Source organism: Centrocercus urophasianus, unplaced genomic scaffold (assembly GCF_019232065.1).
Source record: "Centrocercus urophasianus isolate 14NV4802_14NV808 unplaced genomic scaffold, USGS_Curo_1.0 seq_27, whole genome shotgun sequence".
NCBI lineage: Eukaryota > Metazoa > Chordata > Aves > Galliformes > Phasianidae > Centrocercus > Centrocercus urophasianus.
Genome location: NW_024884833.1, coordinates 9,899,204 through 9,925,165, shown reverse-complemented (window position 1 = coordinate 9,925,165; position 25,962 = coordinate 9,899,204). Strand labels below are relative to the sequence as shown.

Here is a 25,962-nt window from a genome sequence, read left to right as displayed (position 1 = left end):
GTTAAAACAAGAAAAGAGAAGGAATAAAGAAGAAAAGAAGGCAATAGGCAAAGAACAGATCTCAGATGTGAATGAAATTCCAGTAACAGTACTAAATAGATCATTTTTCATCCCTTTTCCTTAGTAATATACTTATCTACTCTGAGACCAGAATTGACATAGTCTCACTGCTAACAGGTGAAGAGTTATGATTGCTTGTTTGTTGCTTAGTTTATTTTCCCCAAAAAATAATTTAAATGAAAGATTTTCCCAGAGTTAAGCTTTGGAAAACATACCTTGATTTCAAGAACCCATGGTTTAAATAAGTCAGTCTTCTCTATTTCTAGTGGCTCAAGTAAAGGTTCCCAAACTCCAAACATCTCATTAAAATAGTGCACCTATGGGAAATGCAAATGTCAGTTAGGAAATTACACACTATTTAAAATACTGGAAGATCTACATATATTTTAAGGAACATAAAATTCTGATTTACAGTTATATTAATTTCTTCAGAACAACAACAACAACAACAACAACAACAACAACAAAGTCAGGTTAGACTTTTAGTTAGCTCCCTTCATGAAATGAAGAAAATACATAATGAAATAAATGATGCATCTAAGTCTCTACTATAAGTTCTCTTTGCAAGAAGGTTTTATATGCTCTATCACTTAAAATATAATTTTAGTTTAAATTCTAGGTACTGAAAGCCTAAAGCTCTATAAAATAAGGAAGAATCTACCTACAAGAGCTACTTAATTTTACATTTACATTTTTACAAACAGCCAGTTTGGAAGACTCACATAGGATACTGATACCACGTAACATTTGAAAGTAGGACACATTAATATACTCTGTAGCAATCTTAATTTAACATTGTTCATGAGTTTTAGCCTATGGTTCTTCAAAACTTAATACTGTCACAATAGGTATTTGAGAAACTATATAGAGTATAAATGTGAGACTGTAGGACATCAGTCACTGCCATTAATACAATAAATCTAATGTATTAGATTTTCTGCTTTCACTACTTCAGCATCTTATTCCTCTCCTGCTCCTACACTGGGTGTCTTCGAGAGTTCAATCATCAAATATACAGATCATTTTTCTTTTATTTTCTAAATAATATAATGAGGTAATATATTAAGAAAATTTTTTCCTTATCTAGAATTTCTCACCTCTAGCTCAAGCTGAGAATGTAGGTTGATGAGGGTACTCCAGTTCTTGACTTCTCCTAGAAATGAGGACTTGGCTAAGAGCATTGGTACAGTTCGGTGCCCAACCCCAGCTTCAAGTGTAAGAACAACAGATTCTATACTCATTTTCAGTAACTGCCCTGTGGGAACCAGTTCAGTGATTGGATTTGTGTCTTCACTTTCATTTGACTCTTCAAGAAACCACAATTTTAGATCTTTTAAGTCTTTCATATTCCACAAGCCCGGAGGAATTTCACTAATCTCTTCTTCTGTTGTTTCTGCAGTTCGATAAAGGGCGGAGGTAATCGTTATTACCGTATTTATGATTATTGGTGAAACCTACAAATAAGAAGTTGGAATAATAGGAAATCAGAAGCTAGCACAGGAAGAAAAGTCAGCAACTTTCAGACAAAACAATCAATCAATTACCTTAACAAAATAGTTATGTTTTCTACAGATCTCTTTCCTCACATTTCAAAACACATTTCTTTCCACAGGCTATATTTTGATCTGTTCATATTTTCAACCCCACCTTTTTGCCAGACAAGATCTTTCAAAACTACATTATCCAGTGCCATATATGAATGCTTCAGATGCAAAGTCAGCACATCACACACTCTTGCAAAACTTGGACACTACAACTTACTGGTTGTTCATCAATTTTATTTGTTTTTACATGCTAAAGCAGCAAAGTGATCTGATGAAAAACAGAAACAATTTACCACTTCACTCATTCCTGATTTTTAGTTTTTACGTTTTTAAAGAGACATATCTCACACGTAACTTCGAAGCCATCTGAGCAGGAAGGAGTAGAATTAAAATAAAATTCTACTTACTTTTACTGTCAGGGATTTAATCATTAGATCAGCTGACTGTGGATTATTACCAGTCTGTTTCATTTCAAAGAAGAAGTCGCAAGGCTGTAATACCTACAGAGTAAAAAAGAGTAAAAAATATATGTTGAGAAAAAAAATTAAAAACCATATAATTTTAAATACCACACATCAAGAACAGTGAAAATATATTGCCTGTTCTTCAAAATTAAAAGTAATCTGAACAATATGTGAAACGTGTTCCAGTGTAAAGAAAAACAAGCATCAGAAATATAACCTCAGTAAAATACCAAATATCAGTTACAGCAAAATATGTCACACTGCAGCAATGTCTTTATTTAGGTAAAGTCTGCAGATGTCTTCAAATACTCCGTGCATATCATGTTTGTGAATTTTGAGGAGAATCAGACTTGACACAAAGTAACAACATATCAAATAAGTAAATGACTTTTTCAATCATATTCAGTTCCAGCTTGACTTTATAATCAGCCTTTGCATATTCCCATCTATCAATATTAACAAAACTCACAGCTCTGTGTGATTAATAAATAAGCAGATGTAGTTAGATTCTGCTAATATTGTATTCACAGCAAAATTTGCTCCCAAATCAATTACCTGAGACAATAAGTGACTGAAAAATATAAATTTCCAGGAATGCTACTTTTATGATATTTCCCAACATCTCTATCCGTATCTAAATCAGATGCTGCTAACACAGAAATACCCTGAATTAGTTTTACCAATTGAGTTTGATTTAACACTTTTTGTTTGCATCATTATTTTATCTATTGTTGCTCAAATTCATCACTTTATTTTTTGTGGTACAACAAGAAATGAAAATATTATATTCTAAAGCACATGTGAGAAATGCAGGAAAAGAACCTCATTACACTGTGCTACTCTTAAAGCAGGGGTTAGTTTTCACATCTCATGTGATAAAATCTATTTATAAGAAGAAAAAAATCCACCACGTGTCCCCAGAGTTTAGGAATTATAAAAACTTCACGTTACTACAAATCTCCTGAACTTCGTCATCTTCATAAAACATCACGTCAGATGTTCCCTTTCTTGACTAAAGACAGTGGAATGTCATTTGAATTTCTAGTTCTCTGACAATTTTATGAATCATCTACAGTAAGCTGTTCATAAAATTATCAGAATCACAATCAGAAACTTTCCATTCTGTCTGCAACTCCTTGGTATACACTCACATAGTAATTTAATGGAAAGTTTCAGACTGAAATTCCAAACTGGCTATGTAGCATTTAAAACACAGTATTCTTGCAAACGGCTAGTCATTTGGCTTACACAGGATGTAAGAAATAAATAGCATTTTTTGTCCTCTTGGATCTTAATTTTGACCTTGTCATTGAAAGAAATCTCAAAGCTACATGTTAAGATAAGATTTTTTTTTTGTCCGATCACACAAAACAGAACAAAAGCAACAATATAACCCAAACACAGAATTTTATTCATGTATACATAATATAAAACTTCAGAAATAACTTATATTCTAGTAGCATAAGTTACACAGTGCCTTTTAAATACAAACTGGATGTTTTTAAACTTACCGTAGTTACATTCCCTTTCCTTTTTTCTGGAAGAAATGGGCACGCTTTCACTTGTATCTCTTTAACAGCAGCTGTCATGCTGTACCTTTCAGGGCTATTTTTAATGAAGATCTCACACTGTGCTGTAACTACCAAAGCAGGAGCATCACTTCTTGTTAAATCAGCCACAAACACAATTTCTGGATTTTTAACAATAATGTTCATTTCCATCATAGAAACAGGCTGCAGAGGTGCTTCAAAAACAGAAATTCAATTAGGTCAATTGTTCAAAGCTTAAACAGTTGTTACATACATCTCTTTTTTATTTATAACATTAGAACTGTTTTAAAGATTTACTGGCAAGATCTGCTAAGGTTGGCATCAGAAAGCATGTAGATTTCCTGCTTTTGATATGTTCCTAGATTCATTTATGTAGACATAAAACCTCTAAAGCTATAACTACTTTCAGATAGAACAAAAGACTCCAAAAAGACCAAAGGCATCACCTCTGATTTTGTCTATGAAACTGGCAAATGCAACAGCTTTACTAAATACCCATATCCGCCAGCTACTATATGAACTTACAAAAATGCTAGACATTTTCTACTCTGCGCAGAAGCAAGATACACATTCTTATATTGCACAGTAATGCAGGGTTAAGTAAAACTCAGTGTATGATTTGTGATGCCAGCATACTTTCAGGTAAGACTTCTTGATTTGTTTAGATTTTGATCATCTACTAAGTAATCTCAGCAGTCCTAGCTGAGGTGGACTCAGATGTTTATGGTACAGGAAAATAAAATCAACGATGACTAGCTTTGTAGATTTGATTTGAATTTTCTGAGGCGCAGAAGCATAAAAATCCCATTACCAGCTCTGGTTCTCTAACGATTATTTCTAATGTCAGATACACTCTTTATAGTGTTGGACTCTAAATTGTTTACTCAAGCTAAAAATTTTTCCTCTGATGTATAGAGAAGAGCAAATCAATGGACAAATGAAATGACAACATTTCTGGGTAGCTGTTGGGCAGAATTCAACCATTCATTGAGAATGCTAAGACAAACAAATTTAGGGGCTATCAAATCTAACTGTCATTTTCACCTTATTGTAGCATGTAACATATTTTCAGTTGTTCCTATTTTTGGGAAGGCAGAACTTCATTTATAAGTAAAGGCTGAGAGACATGAAACAATTTCTTTATTGCAAAGAAGGAAACACTAACGGTTAAAAAAAGCATATAAATAATGGAAATAACATGAAAAGAATATAATAATTTTAAGAGTGTCATAAATACTGAAAGTAACTGGATATTTAAATATAATTTTTTTTACACTATTTCCAGCACATACCTTGCTCTTTTAAAGGTAAGGACTGCCTGAGATTCCTCTGTGCAGCAGCACTTTCTGCATTAGCTTTTAGGAATATATCTGCAACTGTAAGTAGAAATTCCATGCTTGCACAAAGATATATCTCTTGAACAATCACATCAAGAACTGTGCCATCTCTCCCCTGCTTATAGCTTATATCCATCATAACTTTCTTTTCAAATCCATGCTTCATTTCCATCATCCTGAAAGTCCATTAAGACAGCATTCAGCAAGACAATAAGAAAACATCCACAAATAACTGAAAGATACTCTAGGTTCTCACTCCAGCTGCAAAAGGACTGAATGTAAAAAGTAATACTGAAAACTTCATAGCGTAATCAATGCTTTAAAGAATAATCCAATCAATATCAACATAAATTCTATAAAACTTCAAAAATGACAGGGCTCCTATATACTGGTGATTAAAGAAGTTTATAACTTTAACAGACCAAAATGAAATCAAACCATCACAATTACTTGCCAACATATGCGTTACAGTTTACTTATCACTCTTCATCAAGTAAATCTTAGTATTATTTCCCCACTGCTTTATTAAATACGAAAGTAGAAGTTGTTTCCACCTGCACTGAGCTACTTCATATCTAAATTTCATTTATAGCACTTATATTGCTGCCTCACAAACACTGTGGGGAACAAACGGCCAAAAGGACACAGGTCTTGTTCATGTGCACAGAAACTGTAGTGCATACATAAAGGACTATCCTTATTAAAAAACTGCTTATTTAGCAGAACACTAGATACAGATCACAGATATTTGCAGCTCTCTGGAAAACTCCAGTTAAATAGTATTTCATATTGAAACACAGACCTCGGTGTAGCCTTGTGGATTGCCTGTCTTTCATCATCTAATGAACAGTTTGCTAACTTGACTGAAGCATTCATTGAGCCATCTGACAACATTTTCACAGCGGCTGACATCAACAGTAACTTAAACTCCGCAAGCTTCAAAAGGTCATCTCTCTGATACAAATTTGTACCCTGTTTAAATGAAATGAAAGTACATTTGTATGTCTGCTTACAGGAAATGGAAGTTACATACACTGCTTTATTTATTCGATAAGAATTCTAACAATTTAAATGAACTCACTAGTAAATCGAAAGAGAAAAAAAAAAAAATCAATAATATACTGAGAAGGCTCCATATAAACAAAGCTTTACTTTTCTACTGGATTGCTAGAGCAAGATTACATTAAGGAAGGGGAGATGTTTAAGAGAAAGTAGAACTGTCATACACAATTTCAGATAGTTTGCCATTTTAGGTTAAAACTACAAAGTAGACGTAAAAATGTCAAATGTGAGAAATTAAGTTTGTCCTATGCAAAAACACACTGTATAGCCAGATAAGGAGAAGCCTTCAAGCTCCAGTATAACACACTACAAGCTTACAATAAATTACTAACAAACTTCTAGTCAGACATTTGCTGACAAATTTTATAAATTTAAACCAAGAAGAAGCCACAGGTGTTCATATTAAGACACAAATTCTAAATGTCTCTCTCTACAAGTTGACTAATATGTTCACACATGAATGTATAAATAGAAGAAAGCCTGGATATCCCTCTTTTTTTTCTTCCCCATAAATTCTTTCTATCAAGATGAGCTTTTGTTAAGTTTTAAGATACAGAAGCTTCTAGATACGATATACTACGATTTTTTTATTCTCTATCTTGACAGGTAATTAAAATAATTAATAAAATTAATTAAAATAATATTTATATTTTGTTTGTTACTACTGCTGGAAATCACTCTCTCTGCAAACAAATTAAACTACTATGTTATTAATTTAAAAGACTCTACACATATTTTTTGTTCCATGCAGTCAAAATTATACTTACCTGTTTGGAATTTGAGTTATATAACACTAAAGTCAAAGAGTCGAATCTGAAATCCAGTTTTAGTGTTGTTTTTATTTTCACAGGTGAATGCAATTCCACCACAGCTGATGTCACAACAGTTACACCTTTCAAAAATCAGAAGAACACTTCAATATTTAAGAACTTATTTGCTGACAGCAAATAAGAAAAAAAATATATTCTCAAAAACGACTAGAAGAGATTACAGCTTCCCTATCCTTCCACACTTCAATTAAATCCAATCCAATTCTTGTTGGCAAAGTCACATACGTTTGAGAAAACACTCTTTTTGTGATTTCCATGTGCAATCTTGATTATTTTAAGACAAAGATGTAAAACCTCCCTTAATGTTATACTCTGTTGTGCACATAACAATTCACAGAACAATTTCTGAACCCTATTTGCTTCGTTCTTGAGTATGTGCTGAGCAATTTATGGTCAGTTATGCCTACTCAATAGGGACAACTGTAGCAATGTCATAATTAGGGTCGACATAGATCATCAGAGTGCCATGGCAGCCTGGAGGGTAAACAGCATTCTGGGATGCATTTCGCACAATATATCCACCTAGCCAAAAGAGGCAATTCTTCTGCTAAATTTAGCATTGGTGCAGACTGTGTGTGGGTTTTGGCCCCAGAATATAAGAAGGATGTTAAGTTATTCAAAGGCGTCCAGAGAAAGGCAACATGACTGGAAGGCACATACCGTGAGAAGAGGCTGTGGGCACTCAGATTGTTCAAGAAAAGGAGGACAGAAAGAGAGTCTGAGAGACGACCTTACTGCACTCTACAAAGAGGAGGAGAAGTGGAGAGGGAGCTATCAATCTCTTCCTCCTTGTCACCAATGAGTAGACACACAAGAGGCAAAAAGCTGAATCACTAGAGGAAGTTCAGAGTGAACTTCAGGGAACATTTCTTTGTTGTGCATGTAGTTAAACACTGAAATAAGTTTCCTAGTGAGGTGGTAGATGCCTCATGGCTGTCAGTATTCAAGAGGCTTTTGGACAATATGCTGCATGATATGCTTTAACTTCTGGTTATCCCTGAAAAAGCCAGGCAGTCTGACTAGACAGTCTTTATAGGTCCCCTCCAACTGGACTATTTTTGTTCTGTTCTACAATCATGAAAAGACATACAGTTTAAAAATACTACTGGCAACAGAATCAGGTTACACAGAAAAAAAGACTAATTGAACAAGTTTCCCAAAGTGGGATTCTACCAACACCAAATTTTATGTGCTCACTGCATTACTGCCAGAAAAACAAGACAGTCCTTACATAAAAGTACTATATTGTCCAAGACTTACTACAGTAGTCCGGTGCTCCTACTGGCTGGGTATATTTCAAAACACAGCGTTCAGTTAATAAAGGCTTTCTATTACAAACAACTCAATCTTACCTTTTCATAAAGGTAAATCTGATAGAAAGCAAAAGTTAAAAGAAACATGAAAAAATGCTAATCAGCACTCAATTATACAAAATATTACCTGCAGAGTGCTCTGAAGTACTGCGGATATCACTGCGACTGGTTGTATCTTTCAGTTCTTGAGAAGGTGGTGATGCACCTGAGCTTTCACCTATATTTTCATTAAGTGTCCTCAGTATTGTTGTAATGTCCTCCTGACTGAGTATTAGCTTAAAAAAAAGATATTGTTATTGAACTCAGAACATCTCTTTCCATTAAACTTTTGATAACTGAAATCTAAGTTTTTAAAAGATATAAATAAACCAAATTTAAGAACCAAGTAAAATATTTCTCAAATCCATATAATTCCTTAATGTAAATTCTAGAAATCAAAAGTTATTCATATATTATTTTGTTTCTTCCCACTATTTTTTTTCTGCATTTTAAAAATTAAATGTTAGAAGGCATTCACAGTTTGACAGAAAGTTGCTCAAAACTGTTAAATGTATGTAGTCACAAGGTACTTTACAGTAAGTTACTACTTTTTTTTTTTTTTTTTAAATTTAGCAAATTGGTTTCTTCCTTCAGCTGACATGCTTTACATCTTATGATTCTTAATCTAAATGAGCATGTCCTTAACTCAGATTGAAGCTTGTTGTAGGTGTGAATTCTGAAGATGACCGTGAGATTAACAGACTAATAAATTCATGCTTTTTCATCCTACAAAGATGGAAACACATAAAACAAGGCTATAAAAGCATAGTCATTTTTATCTGACAATAGCAATAGCAGAAAATCTGTCTGCAGCGTCACAGATTACAGTTCTTAGATCAGAACAGAACAGAACTTTCCTATCTCCATATGAAATGACAAAATCCAATTCTTCCTATGTGTCCTTAGACCAAATAATAACCTAGGGATTATAGGCTTTTATGGACAGGACAATATCTATCTTGCACAGGCATTTCAGCAGCTGTTTTCAAAACTAACTGCTTACATTCATAGGCTTGAGTCGTCCAGATATTTCAATATCAGGAACCTCATTATACCATGCAGCAGATAAATTTCGTTCAACAGCTACTTCCAGATTGAGAGGTTGCAGCAGCTCTACTTCAGTTTGCAAAGAATTCTGCTCATAGCATGATCTGCAAAGAGAAACGAAATTTTGTCATCTTGACACGTTGTATTTACATATTCATACAGACAGTCATTTTCCTCATCTTATTTAGGAGTACTGTAAGCCAGTCTAAAAATAATTGAGTGCACTACACTTCAAATTTCTAGATAAGGCTTTATTCCATCAATTAAACATGCTTTCTTGGCAGGGAGGAGTTTTCAGGCATATGTCCAGGCATGTAGCATACTAACTCCTTGCATGTTATGATCTCCTCACAGGTCTTCACTGAAGAGTAAACCATTCACTCTTAAAACTTTGTTTGAAAATCTCCTTCCTCTTTCTCTTCTGCTCTTTATTCCCTGTGTTAAGTCTCATTTTCTATTTATTTATTTATTACATCCATCTGGTTTAATTTCTTTCCTGCTTAGTACAGCTTTTAAAGAAACCCAGCATCATCAAAATAGCCATTTGTAAACAGGCTTAACCTTCTCAATGCAGTGAATAATTCATAAGTCTATTATTCAATGTGTAGACTGCTATTTCTCCCAAATCATAATTTCTGATTTGTTTGTTTCGGGTTTTTTGTTTGGTTGGTTTTTTGTTTGTTTGTTTGTTTTTACAAAATCTTTACTATTTGGCGCTGTATTTCGAGATAATTGTGCATTCAGCAACAGCCCATCGTTAATTATTTTAATAACAAATTCTCAAAGCTCTTCTACTAAAATGTCCCACAAAAACTACATGAATTTGATAAATGTGTATGCTACGTTACCTGTATAACTTCAGTTCACTCAATTTCACCGTCATAGAGTCAACAACAGGTGGGAGATTATATCGAGTCTTTGTTTTAGCAATAAAGAATCGGTTCTTTACAGTGATTAGACCAAGATCAGCCACCAGGACATTTGCAGAAACTGCTGATTGTGGAATTATCACAACAGGTGCTTTAATATTGATATCTAGTGCCAAACGAGAACTATGCTCTGCTAGCTCTTTCACACCTGTAGCTGCTTTCTCTGCTGCTTGAACTGTTGCCTCAGTAAGAGCTTCCTTGGCAGCTTGAAAATTATTTATAAAAGCCTAGAAAAAAAAAAACAAACAGAAATTGTGAGGTTTATCATAGTATTTTTATCTTAGAATTTTACATAAAAATATAAAACCACTCTATTTTAAATAGCAAATCATGTTAAGATAGATTTTTGCTACAGTTTTTCTGAATTCCTTCCCAGGATAATCATATTATATCAATTATATTATCATCAGATAATGAAATCATCTTTCAAAAATACAATATACAGTATGTCTATATAAAAATAAATATCAATATTAAATATTTCGTAAATCAGATGGCAACAGACATTACCCTACAACTAGACTTGTATGATGTTTTATTTACACTTTCGGAGTACAAAGGATAGATTTAGTTGACAGAGTTTATGGAAGAGGCATTTATTTTCATGCCTTAATACTTATTTTCCAAAACTAAACAACCCTGAACAGTATGTATATCTCCAAGTTGCTATATCACTTAAAGAAATAGAAGCCTAACAATACTAGCAGATATTGTTGCTTAGGCATCCACTGTATAAAACTAGAGTGAAGTTGATAACCCAAAGACAGTTCCAACAAAGGTTTTACAAGATTATGTAAGAATTCTTACACAAATGGACGCTATCCCATGTTGGATGCTTTATCATTCTATAGCCTTGGCAATGGCATTTCCATGTTAAAAAATTGCAAATGGAAAATTTAACTCACCAAAATAGAAGAAAAGAATTTGTTCACAAAGACTACTTGAATACAACCAACAGTTAAGTAAACACGATTGTCAACAACATCCATATTTGTGTATGCAATACCATCTGTAGCATTTACATAAGATATCATTTTGAAGTTAAAGACTTCCTTTCCTGTGATATAAAGAGCCTGAGGAAGAAAAAATAGAGCATCTTCAATGTAAAAACTTAGCTAGAGAATACAAATTGTAGTGTAAAAGCTAGCAACTCGCACTTTGAAGACATTTTTAATTTATATATCATAACAATAAATGGAACAAAAAAAAAAAAAAAAAATTCTGAAATAGCTAAAAATATTGATTTAGAATCTCATAATTAATAATTATATTGATTGAACTTAATGAGTAATCAGAAATCAAGGTTCCACAAAATCAATTTTGGTGTAGCTCTTACTGGCTAAAGAGACAAATAAATTTCCTTATAGCGAACAAAACTATTTTTTATGTCTATTGGGAATTTTTAACAATAACGTTCATTTCCATTGCAGATACAGGCTGCAGGGATGTTTCAAAAACAGAAATTCCCAAACAAAAATTTCACAAATTTCAATTTTGCATTTATAAATCAGTCAGAAATCAGTGATTCATGGAAATGTATACCTTGTTATACAGTGCCATCTCATCAGAATCCACAATAACAATGTTCTTCAGTTTTGCAGTTATTTCTGTTGCCGTTTTTTTCATGATCACTTGGCTATCCAGACCTGCAAAAAAAAATAATAATAATAAAGAACACAAAATAGTAGGAGCTATTGGGAATAGTTGAACGGTTGGACTGGGTGATCTTTTAGGTCTTTTCCAACCTTGGTGATTCTATGATTCTATGATTCTATGAAAATGTACAGGCTCCTCCACAAATACAGTTTTATACCTCTGTGATTTAAGTTTTGTTCCTACCTTCGATGTGAATTTCAGCTATTCTGTGTTTTTTCTCTCTAATAAAGACACTCAAACAGGTTAAATCTGCCATTATATTGATGTCGATAACATCTTCGTACTTTGATTTTTTTGATGCTGTAGAAAATTAAAAAAAAAAAAAAAAAACAAAAGAGAATTCTTGAAGGAGGAGGAGAAGATGTAAAATTTAATACCCATTTTCAAAATGCTAGTAGGTCTACAGTGTTGGGAAAACATACAGCACTCACAGTAGCAAGGAGAGGAGGAGAATGTGCTAAGAAAAACTACTTTGTTCCTGTCCCTTACAAGTCTTTTCAGATTTTAGCTATGCCTACTAACATTTTTAACATGAATAAGGGCAAACGCTGGAATGGACTTCCTAGAGCGGTGATTGATGCCCCATGTCTGTTCAAGAGACATTTGGACAATGCCCTCAGAAATACGTGTTAACTTTAGTTCAGTTCTGGAGTGACCAAGCAGTTGAACTACAGGATCTCTATAGAAAGATTTTTGTAAGGATGATAATGATTTAATCTTGCCTGCAATAGTTTTATAAAACTACAAGCAATTCAGTATTTGCTTGCATTGCAAAATGGTTCAAAGATAGAGAAGTGCTGTATCTTCTGTTCACAGCTTAGTAAGTCACAGAACGGAACTTTTAAGTTTGCAGAACACCTTGTGTACACAAATGTACCTTGTATCCAAGCATGTCTTGGCATAACTGAAATTAAAAACCATCACAAATTAAAACAATCTTACACAGAAATAACAAAAATACAGTTAAATGGAAGAATTTTTTTTGTTTGTTTTTACACCTTTTCTATCTATTTTGTTATTCAATAGAGTCCTACAAAACACCTTCAAGGAATTAGCTGAGAAAATAGACGTTTTAACTAGTTGGTTGGTGAAATAATCACTAAACCATCAGCTGACAGATACTGTATGACTTTATTACTGCTTTTCCTCACATTCCACTCCAACTGAACTCTCATCTCTCCTAAGGCAAGTATTCTCTTTGCCTGCTTCCCTCAAAAAATAAATATTACAAAGCTCATTTTCCTTTTGTTATGTTAATATCTTGTTTTGCCAGAGATCATTATTACCTCCCCTTTAACAATGCTTAAACCATTAACAAAGCTAATTTCATTTGACGGCACATGGGAAACAATTATGCAAACTCCATGAAATGATGTGCGCCCAAAAGATTGCCTTTTCTTTGTCTAATATTTACCATCACAATCTCATCAACTGATATTAAGTGATATTAAGAGCAACTCATAGCAAAAATTTTAAATCTCCCAGTAAGCTTAAATATTTTTATAATGGGAAAAAAAGATGGTGTGAAAAGTCATGAAGTTAAACTACTGAGGAAGTACAACGTTGCCTAGAATACACTCATGAGCAAAAGTTTTTATGTTCATGCTATGTTTTTCTAACTCAACCAATTCTTTACTTCCCTGCTTTTTGAAAGAATCTTTTATGTGTACGCACTGCAATGCAAAAATCATATGTCAGAACACCACTGGAAATGCAATAATTATCAGTTAGCTATTTAATACAGATTCTCAGAACTAAGTGAAATTAAGAAATTTAAGAAATATGCTTAGTACTTCTTCCTTCTCAGAAAGTGTAAACGGCTAAAGCATCTATCTTCTTTAATTAATTAATTTTTTTTTTTCCTCCACTACACTCTTCCAGCCAAGGAATAACAGTATAGTATTGCTAGTCTGTAACACTGCTGACCTGTTATCACCAACAAAATTAGAAAAAGCTGTGGATAAGTAAGAATAACTTAAAACAAAATTTCTCATGTCAAAAGTTTCTGACAAGTTTAAAAAGACAGAAAATACGTTTTTTTTTTTTCCCCTTGCTTAAAAGAAGGAAGAGAAAGGAGCAAAAAGACCCAAGAAAGAATAAAGAAACGTACTTAATTTTTTAAGAACATCCTTTTTATCCTCTGTTTTTTCGTGGACCGGCTCTTCTGCAACTTTAGTTTCTTGTTTGGGTAGAAGACTATTCAGATAGTTCACAGCATTCAAGAGAGTCTCAGTATGCAAATGAACATCAAGAGATGAAAAGTTTACCTGAAAGAATAAATTATGTTTATCCAATGTACTCCTGTTTTAGGAACATTTTATTACATTTTAAAAAGGATATCATACCTTTATTTTCTGTAGAACGTTCTGATAGGCAGTCTTCAATTCTGGTCCATTAATATCAGCCTATTTCACCAAACATACAGATAAACAGGTGAAATAAGCAGGAGAGGTTTTTAAATTTCAATTTACAACTCATGATACTCAAGTTAATCTGTTTAGGGACTAGAATGATTTATGTGTACAACACTCAATATATTAAGAAATGAGTAGGTAAGGAAAAAAAAATTCTCAGAAATACTGTAGTTTGCAATTTATTTATGATTCAAGAAAGTAGTCTGCTGTTTTCCCACCTTTGTATACTCCAGAGTGAGAAGATCATCTTCTACATTATCCAAAGTAGTAACTAAGTAAACTGGTTTCTCATTATCATCTTAAAAAAGAGAAAAACATGCATTACTTTTTTCCTAAAGAGATTTATAAGTTATCTAGAAATCTTTTAAACACTCAAATTACCAAACTATTAGTGGAATTATTCTTTTCATTTCTTTCCCCTCTTACCTTTAATCAGCGCATGAATTTTCCTCAGCTGACAAAACCATGTCCTCTAGGCTTTCTAAAGACACTTTCTCAGTGTTGGTTATTTACGAATCTTTTTTTTTTTTTTTTTTATTAGTACATAAACACTTACCCATATACTCTGGACACAGTAGACAAATTTCATGCAGGAAAGCACTTGCAGTCATGTCAAATGTTCTTAATTTAAGTTCAGTGCCTAACCCTACAACCTCAAGCTGCAGCACTGGAGTCTCAGTATTGTCAGTAAGACGGCATAATTTTATTAAGACCTATGAAAAAATACATTAACAATTTTAAGGAATTATCCATTTATTATCACCTATTTACATACATTTTACTGATAGGCATGTTGATCATTAAACTTTATGTAGAAAATGATCTAAAAAAAAGAGTTCAACAAGGAGAACTGATAGAATACAGTTTTCTGCTATTTTAAGAAAATCTTCAAATGTGCATATGTGTAATATAAAGACATGCAATCTTCCTTTCCATATAACATTCTCTGCAAATAAGAAAAACTGGAACCAAATCTGACAGTTTTAAACAAAAAAAGCCAACAAATGGAGAGAGAAGCGATTCTTAACAGATTCATGTTGGTATCACTTTCTCAGAAATTATGAAATGCTAGAAATGTTTCTAGAAGAGAAGAATGTGAAGTATGGCATCTTAGACTAGCTCTTAAAATCTTATTGTCATGTAAAATATACTAATCTTCAATTTTTTATATATATATATATATATTTATAAATGTAGTGCCTAAGACAACATGCTAGTTACATTAAAGCCTTTCTTTAGTGTAAACCTTACACTAAAATGGAATTTGTAAAATTTGATGATTTTTTATAGTTTTCTTGTACAGCAGCAATTATATTGCCATAGCCAAGATGGTCTAAAGAAGCAATGTTTGTCATAAGACCACAACTCTTCATTAGACCAATTGCTTTAGTCAGTTGTCTTGCAGACAAATGTCTTACTTTTAGGTAAAATACTCCTTTTTCAAGTCTGGACATGTGAGAATAATACATAAAAGAAAACACATCATAGTGAATTTATGTTTGAGTTCAACAGAAACTGAGGAAAATTAGGGAAAAAATAGGGTACTTCTATGAGAGAAAACTTTAATGAGCCTTTCCTTCTGACCTCAGCAGCATACGGAGAAAAATAGTTGTCAAGAGATGTCAAAGCACCTCCAGAAAACTGCATAGAGTACAACACTACTTCCCCCCACTCCTTCCGCTGATAGTTAGGAAAAGGAAGTTCAATGACAAAATGAATTGGAAATTAAAGGAGTTAAGTCACAGAATGGCCAGGGTTGGAAGGGACCTCAAGAATCATGAATCTCCAACCCCCTGCCACATGCAGGGCCACCAACCTCCCCATTTAATACTAGACCAGGCTGCCCAGGGCCCCATCCAATCTGGCCTTGGACACCTCCAGGGATGGGGCATCTTCAACCTCTCTGGGCAGCCTGTTCCAGCACCTCACCATTCTCTCTGTAAAGAACTTCCCCCTGACATCCAATCTAAATCTTTCCTCCCTCAACTTGAAACCATTTCCCCTTGTCCTGCTAAGTCAAAGTCCAAGTCAAGACAGCGCAGACAAAGATGAAGAAAACAAAACTCTGAGTGCTCCAGAACAGAAGCAGGGAGTCAATACTCCTTCAAACAGGAATTCATGAATGCAGCAACAGAGGAAGAGCTACAGTTCAGGTGTGCTTTGGAGAAAATTATAATTTTACCTCTGCTACTTCAAACCTCAGCTGGAGTTCAGTCATATTTTTCAAAGATTCTTGTTTATTTAGTTTTTTTCGTCTTGTGCTGCTAGCTCGTTTGAGGGATCCAGATGGACTTTCAAAAAATGGCACATCTTCCACAGGACTGCTTAGAGCATCATAAAATTCTTCTTCTGATTCTAAAGATTAATTGACAACAAAGTTACATAAGTATTTTAGATAACCACCATGACCTAGGATTCTTATGTTTGCATCTATAAATATTTAGATGTTTAAGTATGGGAAGACCACCTGCCTGTCACTTGGCAACCAGCTAAGCATGTTTCTATAATTGTCTCTGTTCCTGCCTCCACAACTTTTTACATGTACAGCTCCCACTATATAATCATAAATCACCAACAATTTCTCATCAACTCCTTTGCCTGCATTCTATCAGTACTGGATATGCAGAAAAAGCACAGTGTCCCACAGTGTCTTCAGTGTGCACTAAAAGCTTAATATGCCTTTCTCCTGAAATGAGTACTGGTTTCATGCAGTTTGAGTGAAATAAGAACTACGAAATCTTTAATCGGTTTGACTTTATTAGGGAAGTATTACAATGACAAATTACAGTGATGGGCTTATAAGCCTTTTTCCTTTCACCTAGAAAACATAATTATTGAAATTTAAGACACCCATGGAACAAGTATCTTTCCTTAAAAAAAAAAAAAAAGAAAAAAAGAAAAGAGGACATGGAGTGATAACTTTTACACTTTAAAAATCTCCTGTAGTCTGGGAGATGGTAGAAAAATAAGACTCATTTAAAATGATCACGCAGATGCATGCATAGTATAATATACAAACCGAAGCTGATTCACTCAAACTGGTTATTACTTTATCAAACTAACTGCTGCAGTATTCACTCTCATCACATTCTAATTTAAAGAAGTGAGGCACTTTATATTTGGGCGTTTAAAAAAACTCGTACAAGAAATGTGAAGAAGTTTCATATGTGTACACACACTGTACAGACACTGAATAAAGTAATTACATAGCAGCAGAAACAATTTGCTTAGTTGATAATTTTACTACTGTTTGCAAACTAAAAGGGCAAATTCAAAAGTAGTGCCTCCTATTCTACTTTATTGGACCATGATGTCAAGAGGTGGATGCTGGTGGTACATCAGTAGAGGTCAAACTTAGCTGCCAGTATCCTGCTACATTTTGTTGCTGTGCAACGAAGCCTGACAGAATCACATCTGACACGGAATCACATATGAACTCAAAAACTTAATTTGAACTGTTCGCTAAATTGGACTTTAAAATAGACTGTATTACCTGACTCTGCAAATGAATGAAGATCCAGAACAGGAAGCTGTGATAAATGTGGTGCAGAAAGCACAGGCGATATTGCAGCCTGAAATGAGAGACACCATAACATTTTCTGCATGAATTCCTTATGTATGCTATATATGTACATATGCTACTGTGTAGAAAACTTACAAAGAAATTAGTCTTACTTTACAATGCAGTCTTACAGTGCAATAGAACATGTTATTAATAATTAAAAGGATGGGAAAGAATAAGGACTAAAGGCAGAATCAGTGGGTTTTACATATTAAATTGCTGCGGAAAGAATATATCTGAAAACAAAGAGAAGAGATTCAAACATCACGTCTCATAGATCATAAAATAAACAAAAAGAAGACACCACACAATAAGTCAGGAAAGATAACACCTAGTACCTCACAAGATTAGAGAATGAAACTCCAAAGACTAGCTGCTCTTCATAAAAATCACATAATACTAGTGGTATTAATAAGAAAAAAAGTTATAGAAAGCAGGACACCAGACAGAACTTGTTGCCAAGTTTCTTTGTGTATCTGGAGAAGCAAATTCTATCAGTATGAAATTGTTAGATACAGTTGCCTACAACCTAGAGAAGTAACTGAAAATATGTGAAATGTCACTGTTTTGCCTCTACATGGACAAACAGAAACAAGAACCTTCTCTCTATTTCTGAAAAGGAAAAAAAAATAATGTTAGAAAAGGTAATCAAGCAGTTTGCTCAAGATTTCACATAGAGCCTTAGAAAGTAGAACCACTGTTTTGAGTTCATTAAAAAAGCACTCCTCTGCATGTTCCACATGCTTAGCATAGATGGACCTTGCACTGACTATTAAAATAAGGAAGACATGTTCACTGCTTGTACACTCACACTTGATTACTTTGGGCTCTTGATAGTACAGAGGACAGTAGTTCTGATACATAAGACCAGTCATACTTTTTAGTACATTTAGTAGCTCTCAGTATCTTACGGAAATGAAGTGCTGTGCCAAATAAATTCATATCTTTGAAGGAACACTGTTTTCAACAGATTAGCAATGCCCCATTTTTCATCTTACTCTTCACATTTTGTCTTTCCAGTCTTTCCTCCCAGTCCTCAACCTACATAATTTAGCCTTACTCAGTGTATTGTGAATGATACATGCATTGAGTCTGGCAATTGTGTCTCATCTGTAAGACTCTGACTTTGTAAAGAGAGAATAGGTTGTAAGACTTAACTCCACGGTATCAAAATAATAGAAAAAGTCTTTCACACCAAAGCAGAACTTCAAAAGTGCAAAACTGTAGAAAGATTTGTTCAGAAGTGTCACCTCTTTTCGCGCTGCAATAACAATTCCTCTACTATTTCAAGTTTCACACCCCTTATTCTTGAAATTTTTTTTCAGTGATTAGTTGTACAAAACAGCAGAGATTATCATAGCTTTTAACTGAGGATACCAATAGCACATGAAGAATAAAACAGTAGGTCAGATCTAGCTAGAATATTCATGTTACCACTTAAAAGATTGCAGGAATTACAAAGCTCACTCTGCATACATTTTCAATAGGTACGCAAGGCTAGTCATGTGTATGTACTGCTATTGAATGTTATGCCAACATATAAGCCAGAGAAACAACACCAGATGTCACAGCAGTGGTCATAAAAATAAAAATTAAAAAAAAAAAAATAATTAAAAAAAAGTAGAATAATTTATATAATAATATGAAGATGGAAAGATAATTTTGAAATAACCTCCAAAAAAATATCCCTCGAAGTAAACCATTATTCATTCAGAATCAAGTACACAGAAGATTAAACAGTAGTAGCAAGTAGTATTTAAAAATCACACAATCATAGATGGCCCAGTTTTGTCTTTGATATTGATATGTCATAATAGGACTGCCTTAACAATATATAAACAAAGCCAGATCATGCAGATTAGAGTGATGATAAAAAGTAGCGATTTTGAGTTCATTTTCTAATATTCTTAAAGAATATCAAAAGTTAAAATACACTCTTGGCAGTTTTTTGACTCAAACAAACAAACAAACATAAAACACTGATTCCAAATGTTTTCACTAAAGGAGGGAAGTGAGGAATTAGGGGCAGAATTCACTCCACATTTCTAACCCTTACAAAAAAAACAAGACAGAACTGACCCTAACACAAGAGTGTTAACTGAATAAAGGAAAGCTATGAGGGGCAGTGAAGTCAGCTAAATTAAAGGATTAAGAGATAAGACCATCATTAAGCAAATACTGTTCAGCCAACATTACCCACAGTTAGGTGTTATTTTTTTTTTATTTTTGTTTTAAAATTGAGCTGCTGCTCATTCATATAAATTTGCAGACTTTTAAAAATTGCAAAGTTTTAGCTATTTCTTTCTCAAAACAAAACAGCTGAACCCAAAGTCTGTAATACTAAAGAACATTTGTAAGTTTGAAGGTAAAATTGAACTAACATTCAACTAAAGTAAGCACATACACTCAAGACCAATCAGAATTACAAAGTAATTCCCAGAGTAGTAAAAGAACTAATCAGTTGTACATTTTTTAAAACAAAACAGCAACTTGACAGCTATTCAATAACTATTAACTAAAGATCATAATAAACACATACTAGATAATAAGAAAAATTTCTATGACTTCATAGAATTGGTTATGACCTTTCAAGAGGTGCAAAACAAATATTTGATCTCCACTTCGTTCTGCTCATCTGATAAATGTAGAAATTTATTTTTCCAATTAACATCAATGAAATAACTTTTAAAAACCTTACCTCAGTTATTTTTGGTGGAGAGCTGGTAGCAGGAGTACTTTCTGCTTTAGGAATGCTATCAACTAGCTCCAAGATGCTTTTCAGCTTTTGGTCTGATATTTGGACAGATAGTAAAGGCAACTGTCCAGACAGCTTGAACCTGTTAGACGATCATTGAAAATTGAAAAACATTTCATTGACATTTCATATTCATTTTCTTCTGAAATATACTTCATGACTTCCTTAGCCAGCCTATTACAATGCATTACCACTCTGAGAAGAAATTTTTCCTAGTATGTAATCTGTACCTCCCATGACACAACTTGAGGCCATTACCCATCCTGTCACTGGTACTTGGTGGTACAGTAGTAGAGGCTGAACCTTCCTGCCAATATTGAGACATTTTGTTGCCATGTAACAGATGGCAGCAGAGGGCAGCCTGACAAAACGGCATCTGACATGGAAGTGCATATGAAACAAAAGTGTGCATTTGAAGTTTTCCGTGTGGAAAAAATGGCACCCACTAACATTCATCAACACTTGCTGAATATTAATGGAGACCGAAGAGTGGATGTGAGCACAGAGAAAGTTGGACGGCATGGGCAATGTTTTCTGAGCAATGATGCTCTCATAGAAGCTGTGAAACAGTGGGTCACTTCCACTGATGCAGATATTTATGAGAGCAGTATTATGCAAACTGTTGTTTATAGACTGTGAAAATGCATAGTCAAGTTGAAAAATAGAGTTAAATAGCTGAGAATCTGCTCTATCTAATGGTATTATTGCGTTCATAGTATCTGTTGTAGTTTCCATGGAAAGAACTAGGAAGTGTTATATGCAGAGCAATCAACATAGTACTAATATGTTTGAATTGTGAGAGTTAAAAATTAACCAAAAATAAAACATTTGTAGTTTCAAATGACTGTAAAATATAAAACTAATATGTAAAAGCTTATCATGCAACCATAATAGGATATACTTGTACAGATGGTAATCTGAGTTCACTTTTTTTTTTTTAAATGAAGCTTTTCTAGAGCTTCAGGAAAGAAGCAGCAGCAGCGAAGCTCTTAAAGAAAAGAAAACTTCCACAACTGGGTAAAAAGCTGCTGTCCTAGTCATTCCAGGACTGGTAGGTTACGTTAGACTATTGTAACATAATCTACAGAATCCATCTGGAGACAGAATTAAGCACAAAATGAAAATTTAAAATATTTTTAAAAATCAGTCTTTATGAACTCCTGGTATCGATATGCTAGACTGATTTTTTGTTTTTGTTTATGGTTAAGAAAGTAGTTATGATCAATAGCTCACTATGGTATATCTTATTGCAGCCAAACATTTGCACACAAAATAGTCACTCAGAAAGAAGCACTAACTGATTTCTAAAATACACCACTTCAACAGCAGAAGCAAAATTTTCAAATTTCTAGACATGGGAAGAAACCACATGCTATCATGTGAATGATCATATGAGAATATGAAACACAGAAATAATATTCATTATGGAAAAATTTTTTTGAATCATCTTTAAAAGAGATAAGCAACCAAAAGACTTATCTTCTAGTCATGACAGATAGGTGGTAATACAATATGACACTCACTAAGAGCAGATGCATTGTAATCTACTTCATGCCATTATAATCCAATTATAAAACTACATTAAAACAGTTTCTTACATGACCACAGAAATGACAACTGAAGCTTGCTTCCCATCCTTTTTGTTTCCCTTATTGCACCTTCTCCATCAAGCAGAGAAAAGGTATAGAGGGAAATAATAAGTTATTTTATCATTTCAAGCATCAAATTTTAGAAACTAGCCTCACAGCTTTCCAGGAGATGGCACCATACTACCATAAAAATCAATGCTCTGTTCACAATACACAGCACTTCCAATGTAGACAATTTTTAACTTTTTTTTTCTGAGTAAACAAATCCTAAATTCTTCAGATTCCTCTTATTTCATTGTTTGCCTCTTCACTTTGTTTAAAAAAATTAAAAACTACAACAGTCTATGACTATTTCCATGCCATTTAATGCCTAACTACTACTGAATTTCTAACAGACATAAGAATGAAATGAGCATAAGCTAATTTGATGTAGCAGAAGGTAGTGATTCTTATTAATGACTAAAAAAACCAAAATCATCTTGAATTCACTGTGCTGGTTCATGAGTCTGTCAAGAATGATTTTCAGCATTAGTGAAGATACTTCTTCCAAAATAAAAATTTAATCTTTGCCCCTTTGACTCAGTGGTCTTAGATATCCAGATATGCACCTTCTGAGATAACTTAAGGAACTACTCTTTTTTTTTTTTTTTTTTCTACAAAAGCCTATGAACACAGTCAATACATTAAGAAAAGTTTTCTAGAGAAGTGATCTCCAACAAATAAACAAACTTAACGGATAATCTAAATGAAAGAAAAGGAATAAGACAGCATTTTACTTTTCAAACTATTTTGTGATGTTTATAACATAGTTATATGTTAAGAATTGAGTATTTCCCATTAAGACTGAAATCAGAAGGACAGACTGAATTAGAACAAGCATTAGTATATTTAGTAAAATATTTGTTGTATAATTATATAACATCCTTCCTCATCTATATCTGGCAACTTTGTAGATCTATTCTCTACTTCTCTCAATAAAGGCTAACTTGATTTTCTTTTAGTCCCTCCTAAAAAATTTAAATTACTGTAAAATTTGAAAATAGGAAAAAGACTTACTTGGGCATTCTTGCATCAGTGACAACCATAGCCCTACCAAATTCCACTTTCACATCCAGAGGCTGCAAGATATGTTGAGATGAGTATTTCAGCTTGCGAGCCTCCTGCCAGTTCTCATCTAGAAGAGCAGAGAAATCTTGTGATTTAAACATTCCAGTGTATTTCTTCTCACTACAATTTTTACAGATTTAACGATCTAATGTTAATATATATTGTTAAACATTCATGTCATATAGCCTCTTTTACATCTCTTCAACATATGTATATTACAAAGGATGAGGACACTCAGGAGTACTTAATGCCATCCATTATTCACATCAAGACACCTACCCAAACAATGGTGCTTCGAAGGGCTAAATTCTTAACATTCATTGTACTCAAAGCTCAGGCTTTAGATTCTTCTCTGGATCCAGAGGGCTAAGAATTAAATGCTTTTGATTTCTCTGGTTCTGACTCACTCTACATTGTTAGTTCCCAAACTGCTAATAGAAGGCTCCTTCAGTAAAGGACTCTGATCCATTCTTTACCCTCACGCAATGATCAAACCTATAGATACTCATGGTTTCCTCTTTTAATTTAGAGGGAAGCAAGGAAAAGGCTCTGAAGAAAAATACCACAAATGAATTAAACTGTTGGAATAAGAGCAAAAGTACATATTTATTATGCACAAAAACAAATAGGAAACCTTGGAGTATTTAAAAAATAGGGGGGTTAGTATAAGTTTATTAATGCTCTTAGGTTCATTCATGTTCTTAGGTTAAAATCTAAGACCTAGAAGTCATGATACTTTCTCAGAACATGAGTTTAAAAGTTCGAAGTTTAAAAGAAGCACATCCCAAAGATTCTTCATTGCTGTAATTAAAAATACAAAAAGGCATATCAACTATTATCAAGGAAGATTTACCTTTATGAATACTTACCATGTTTGCTGTAGAGTAGTTGTATACTGGTGAGTTGGATATCAAAACTGTCATAAGCTCTTGACATTATATCTTCAATACTGCTTTGTCCCACCTTAAGTCCTGATATATCGGAACGACTTTTGCTTTTCATCTTAAAAATAGCCACAGAAAGAAGAAATCATTACCAAAATATTCAAAGCTACAGTTCTAGAAATACTTGATCCTACCACAATAAAAGATTAAATTTAAATTCTTATTATATCAGCACAGAGTCTTAAAAATATCACAGGAAATAAAAGAAAGAAAAATATTAACATCATTTCCTCATCAAGGAAAGAAAGAAAATTAACCTCATGAAGTTCCATATCATATTTTTTATGGAAGGAATTTAATTTCCTTTAATACATAAATTGTTTCCCAGAGCATTAGGTGTCAAACACCTTATAATTAGTAGAATAAATATTCACTTTTCTGTATGTAGAATATTATTAATTATCAGAGATAAACGATCTGCTTTAAAATCCTATTCAGTTTAATCATAGCTTCATCCTGTTAAATATGAGTTAAATTCAAGGTAAAACAGAAAAGAGGCTTTAAGCCATTGATATAAAATGTTTAGTGTCCTAACTTTAATGTCAGAAAATATCCCTTTGACACCACTTTGGGATGGCTATATCACCCTGGTATCTTACGTTTGTATGTGCCCTTTCTGACACTATCTTCAATGACATGTGCCTGTCATCATCCTTAAAATATTGAATAACTTTTGCATTGATATCTCTTCGTGAGATCTGCATAGTGCTCAAGGTAAGGTTGGTTTGTAAGAGTGAAATTCATTTAAACATCAGTGTCTAAGAAAGCTTTTTCATTTTCAGTGCTACTGAAGTATGACTACTTTTACAGTTAAAGTTGTGGATTGAACATTCAGAATTATCACATCATCTTTGCCCCAGTAATCTCGTTTAAGTCTAGGTACATCAATGCACTGAGGTACAGTTTTAGTTTCATGAGATATTTTGCCTGACAGGCCTTGACTGCAAAACCGAGGGAAGAAAACTACCAGACTCGTATTAAGTATACCCATCCAACATACATTCTACATCTTAATTAAGCATTTATCACTCCAAGTGAATAGAGGATTATTAACCCTAATACAGTACCTTATTGTAAACAGTTTTCACTGTGTCCTCTGTCTGCCATCCTTTTTAGAAAACATTCAGACATGTTTACTGCTGTCTCATTTTGAAACGTAACTTTCCAGCTATCACTGTGAGAATAGTTTCCTATGGTTGGAGCGGAGAAAGATGGGCTGTTCTATTAAACTCCACACACTATTTAGTCTAATAGAGTGTCTCGAGCACCCAATTCATATATACATCAATTAGTGAATGCCATAAAGTGTCTATCAATGACCAGCATCCAGAAGGGCTTCCATACCACTTGGTAAAATCACTACTTACTGAAATAAGTTAACTGGTTGCAAACATGAGCTATTTTTAATATCTACAAAGCACTTCTTTCCACTAATTCCAATTTCTAAAACATCTTAAGTAATCTAACAGAAATCACCATGTTCACAAAGTCATTCTGTTGCAAAGACAAAGAAGTTTACTTCACTTTAGGAAGATTTGAAGCTCTGGAACAAAATATTAAAAAAAAAAAAAAAAAAAAAGCACAAAGCAATCTAAATAAATATTAAGAAATACTAAGTAGCAGAATCATACTTATCCAGACTAGAATGAAAAACGAATAAAATTACTTATATTACATGCAAAAGAATTCTGTCCTGGAAGAACACTATTCGATCACTGAGTAAGAAGACTAAGAATAACATATAGGAGCAGTGTCTTCCT

At 33.5% G+C, this 25,962-nt stretch overlaps 1 protein-coding gene across 1 annotated transcript in view; it reads right to left on the bottom strand.

Moving 5' to 3' along the window:
• The window catches only part of VPS13A (vacuolar protein sorting 13 homolog A), a 91,870-nt gene that overhangs the window by 44,375 nt on the left and 21,533 nt on the right, over window positions 1–25,962 (bottom strand). Inside the window, exons 16-37 of the mRNA XM_042826738.1 lie at window positions 24,128–24,260; window positions 23,208–23,325; window positions 20,506–20,644; window positions 17,739–17,817; window positions 16,428–16,600; window positions 14,802–14,958; window positions 14,464–14,543; window positions 14,177–14,236; window positions 13,942–14,098; window positions 12,015–12,131; window positions 11,718–11,821; window positions 11,081–11,248; window positions 10,095–10,402; window positions 9,203–9,350; window positions 8,288–8,435; window positions 6,785–6,909; window positions 5,758–5,927; window positions 4,911–5,131; window positions 3,580–3,812; window positions 2,012–2,104; window positions 1,158–1,514; window positions 276–377 (exon numbers count right to left, since the gene is read on the bottom strand). Coding sequence (XP_042682672.1) covers window positions 276–377; window positions 1,158–1,514; window positions 2,012–2,104; window positions 3,580–3,812; window positions 4,911–5,131; window positions 5,758–5,927; window positions 6,785–6,909; window positions 8,288–8,435; window positions 9,203–9,350; window positions 10,095–10,402; window positions 11,081–11,248; window positions 11,718–11,821; window positions 12,015–12,131; window positions 13,942–14,098; window positions 14,177–14,236; window positions 14,464–14,543; window positions 14,802–14,958; window positions 16,428–16,600; window positions 17,739–17,817; window positions 20,506–20,644; window positions 23,208–23,325; window positions 24,128–24,260 — 3,390 coding nt within the window. The remainder of the gene's footprint in view (window positions 1–275; window positions 378–1,157; window positions 1,515–2,011; window positions 2,105–3,579; window positions 3,813–4,910; window positions 5,132–5,757; window positions 5,928–6,784; window positions 6,910–8,287; window positions 8,436–9,202; window positions 9,351–10,094; window positions 10,403–11,080; window positions 11,249–11,717; window positions 11,822–12,014; window positions 12,132–13,941; window positions 14,099–14,176; window positions 14,237–14,463; window positions 14,544–14,801; window positions 14,959–16,427; window positions 16,601–17,738; window positions 17,818–20,505; window positions 20,645–23,207; window positions 23,326–24,127; window positions 24,261–25,962) is intronic.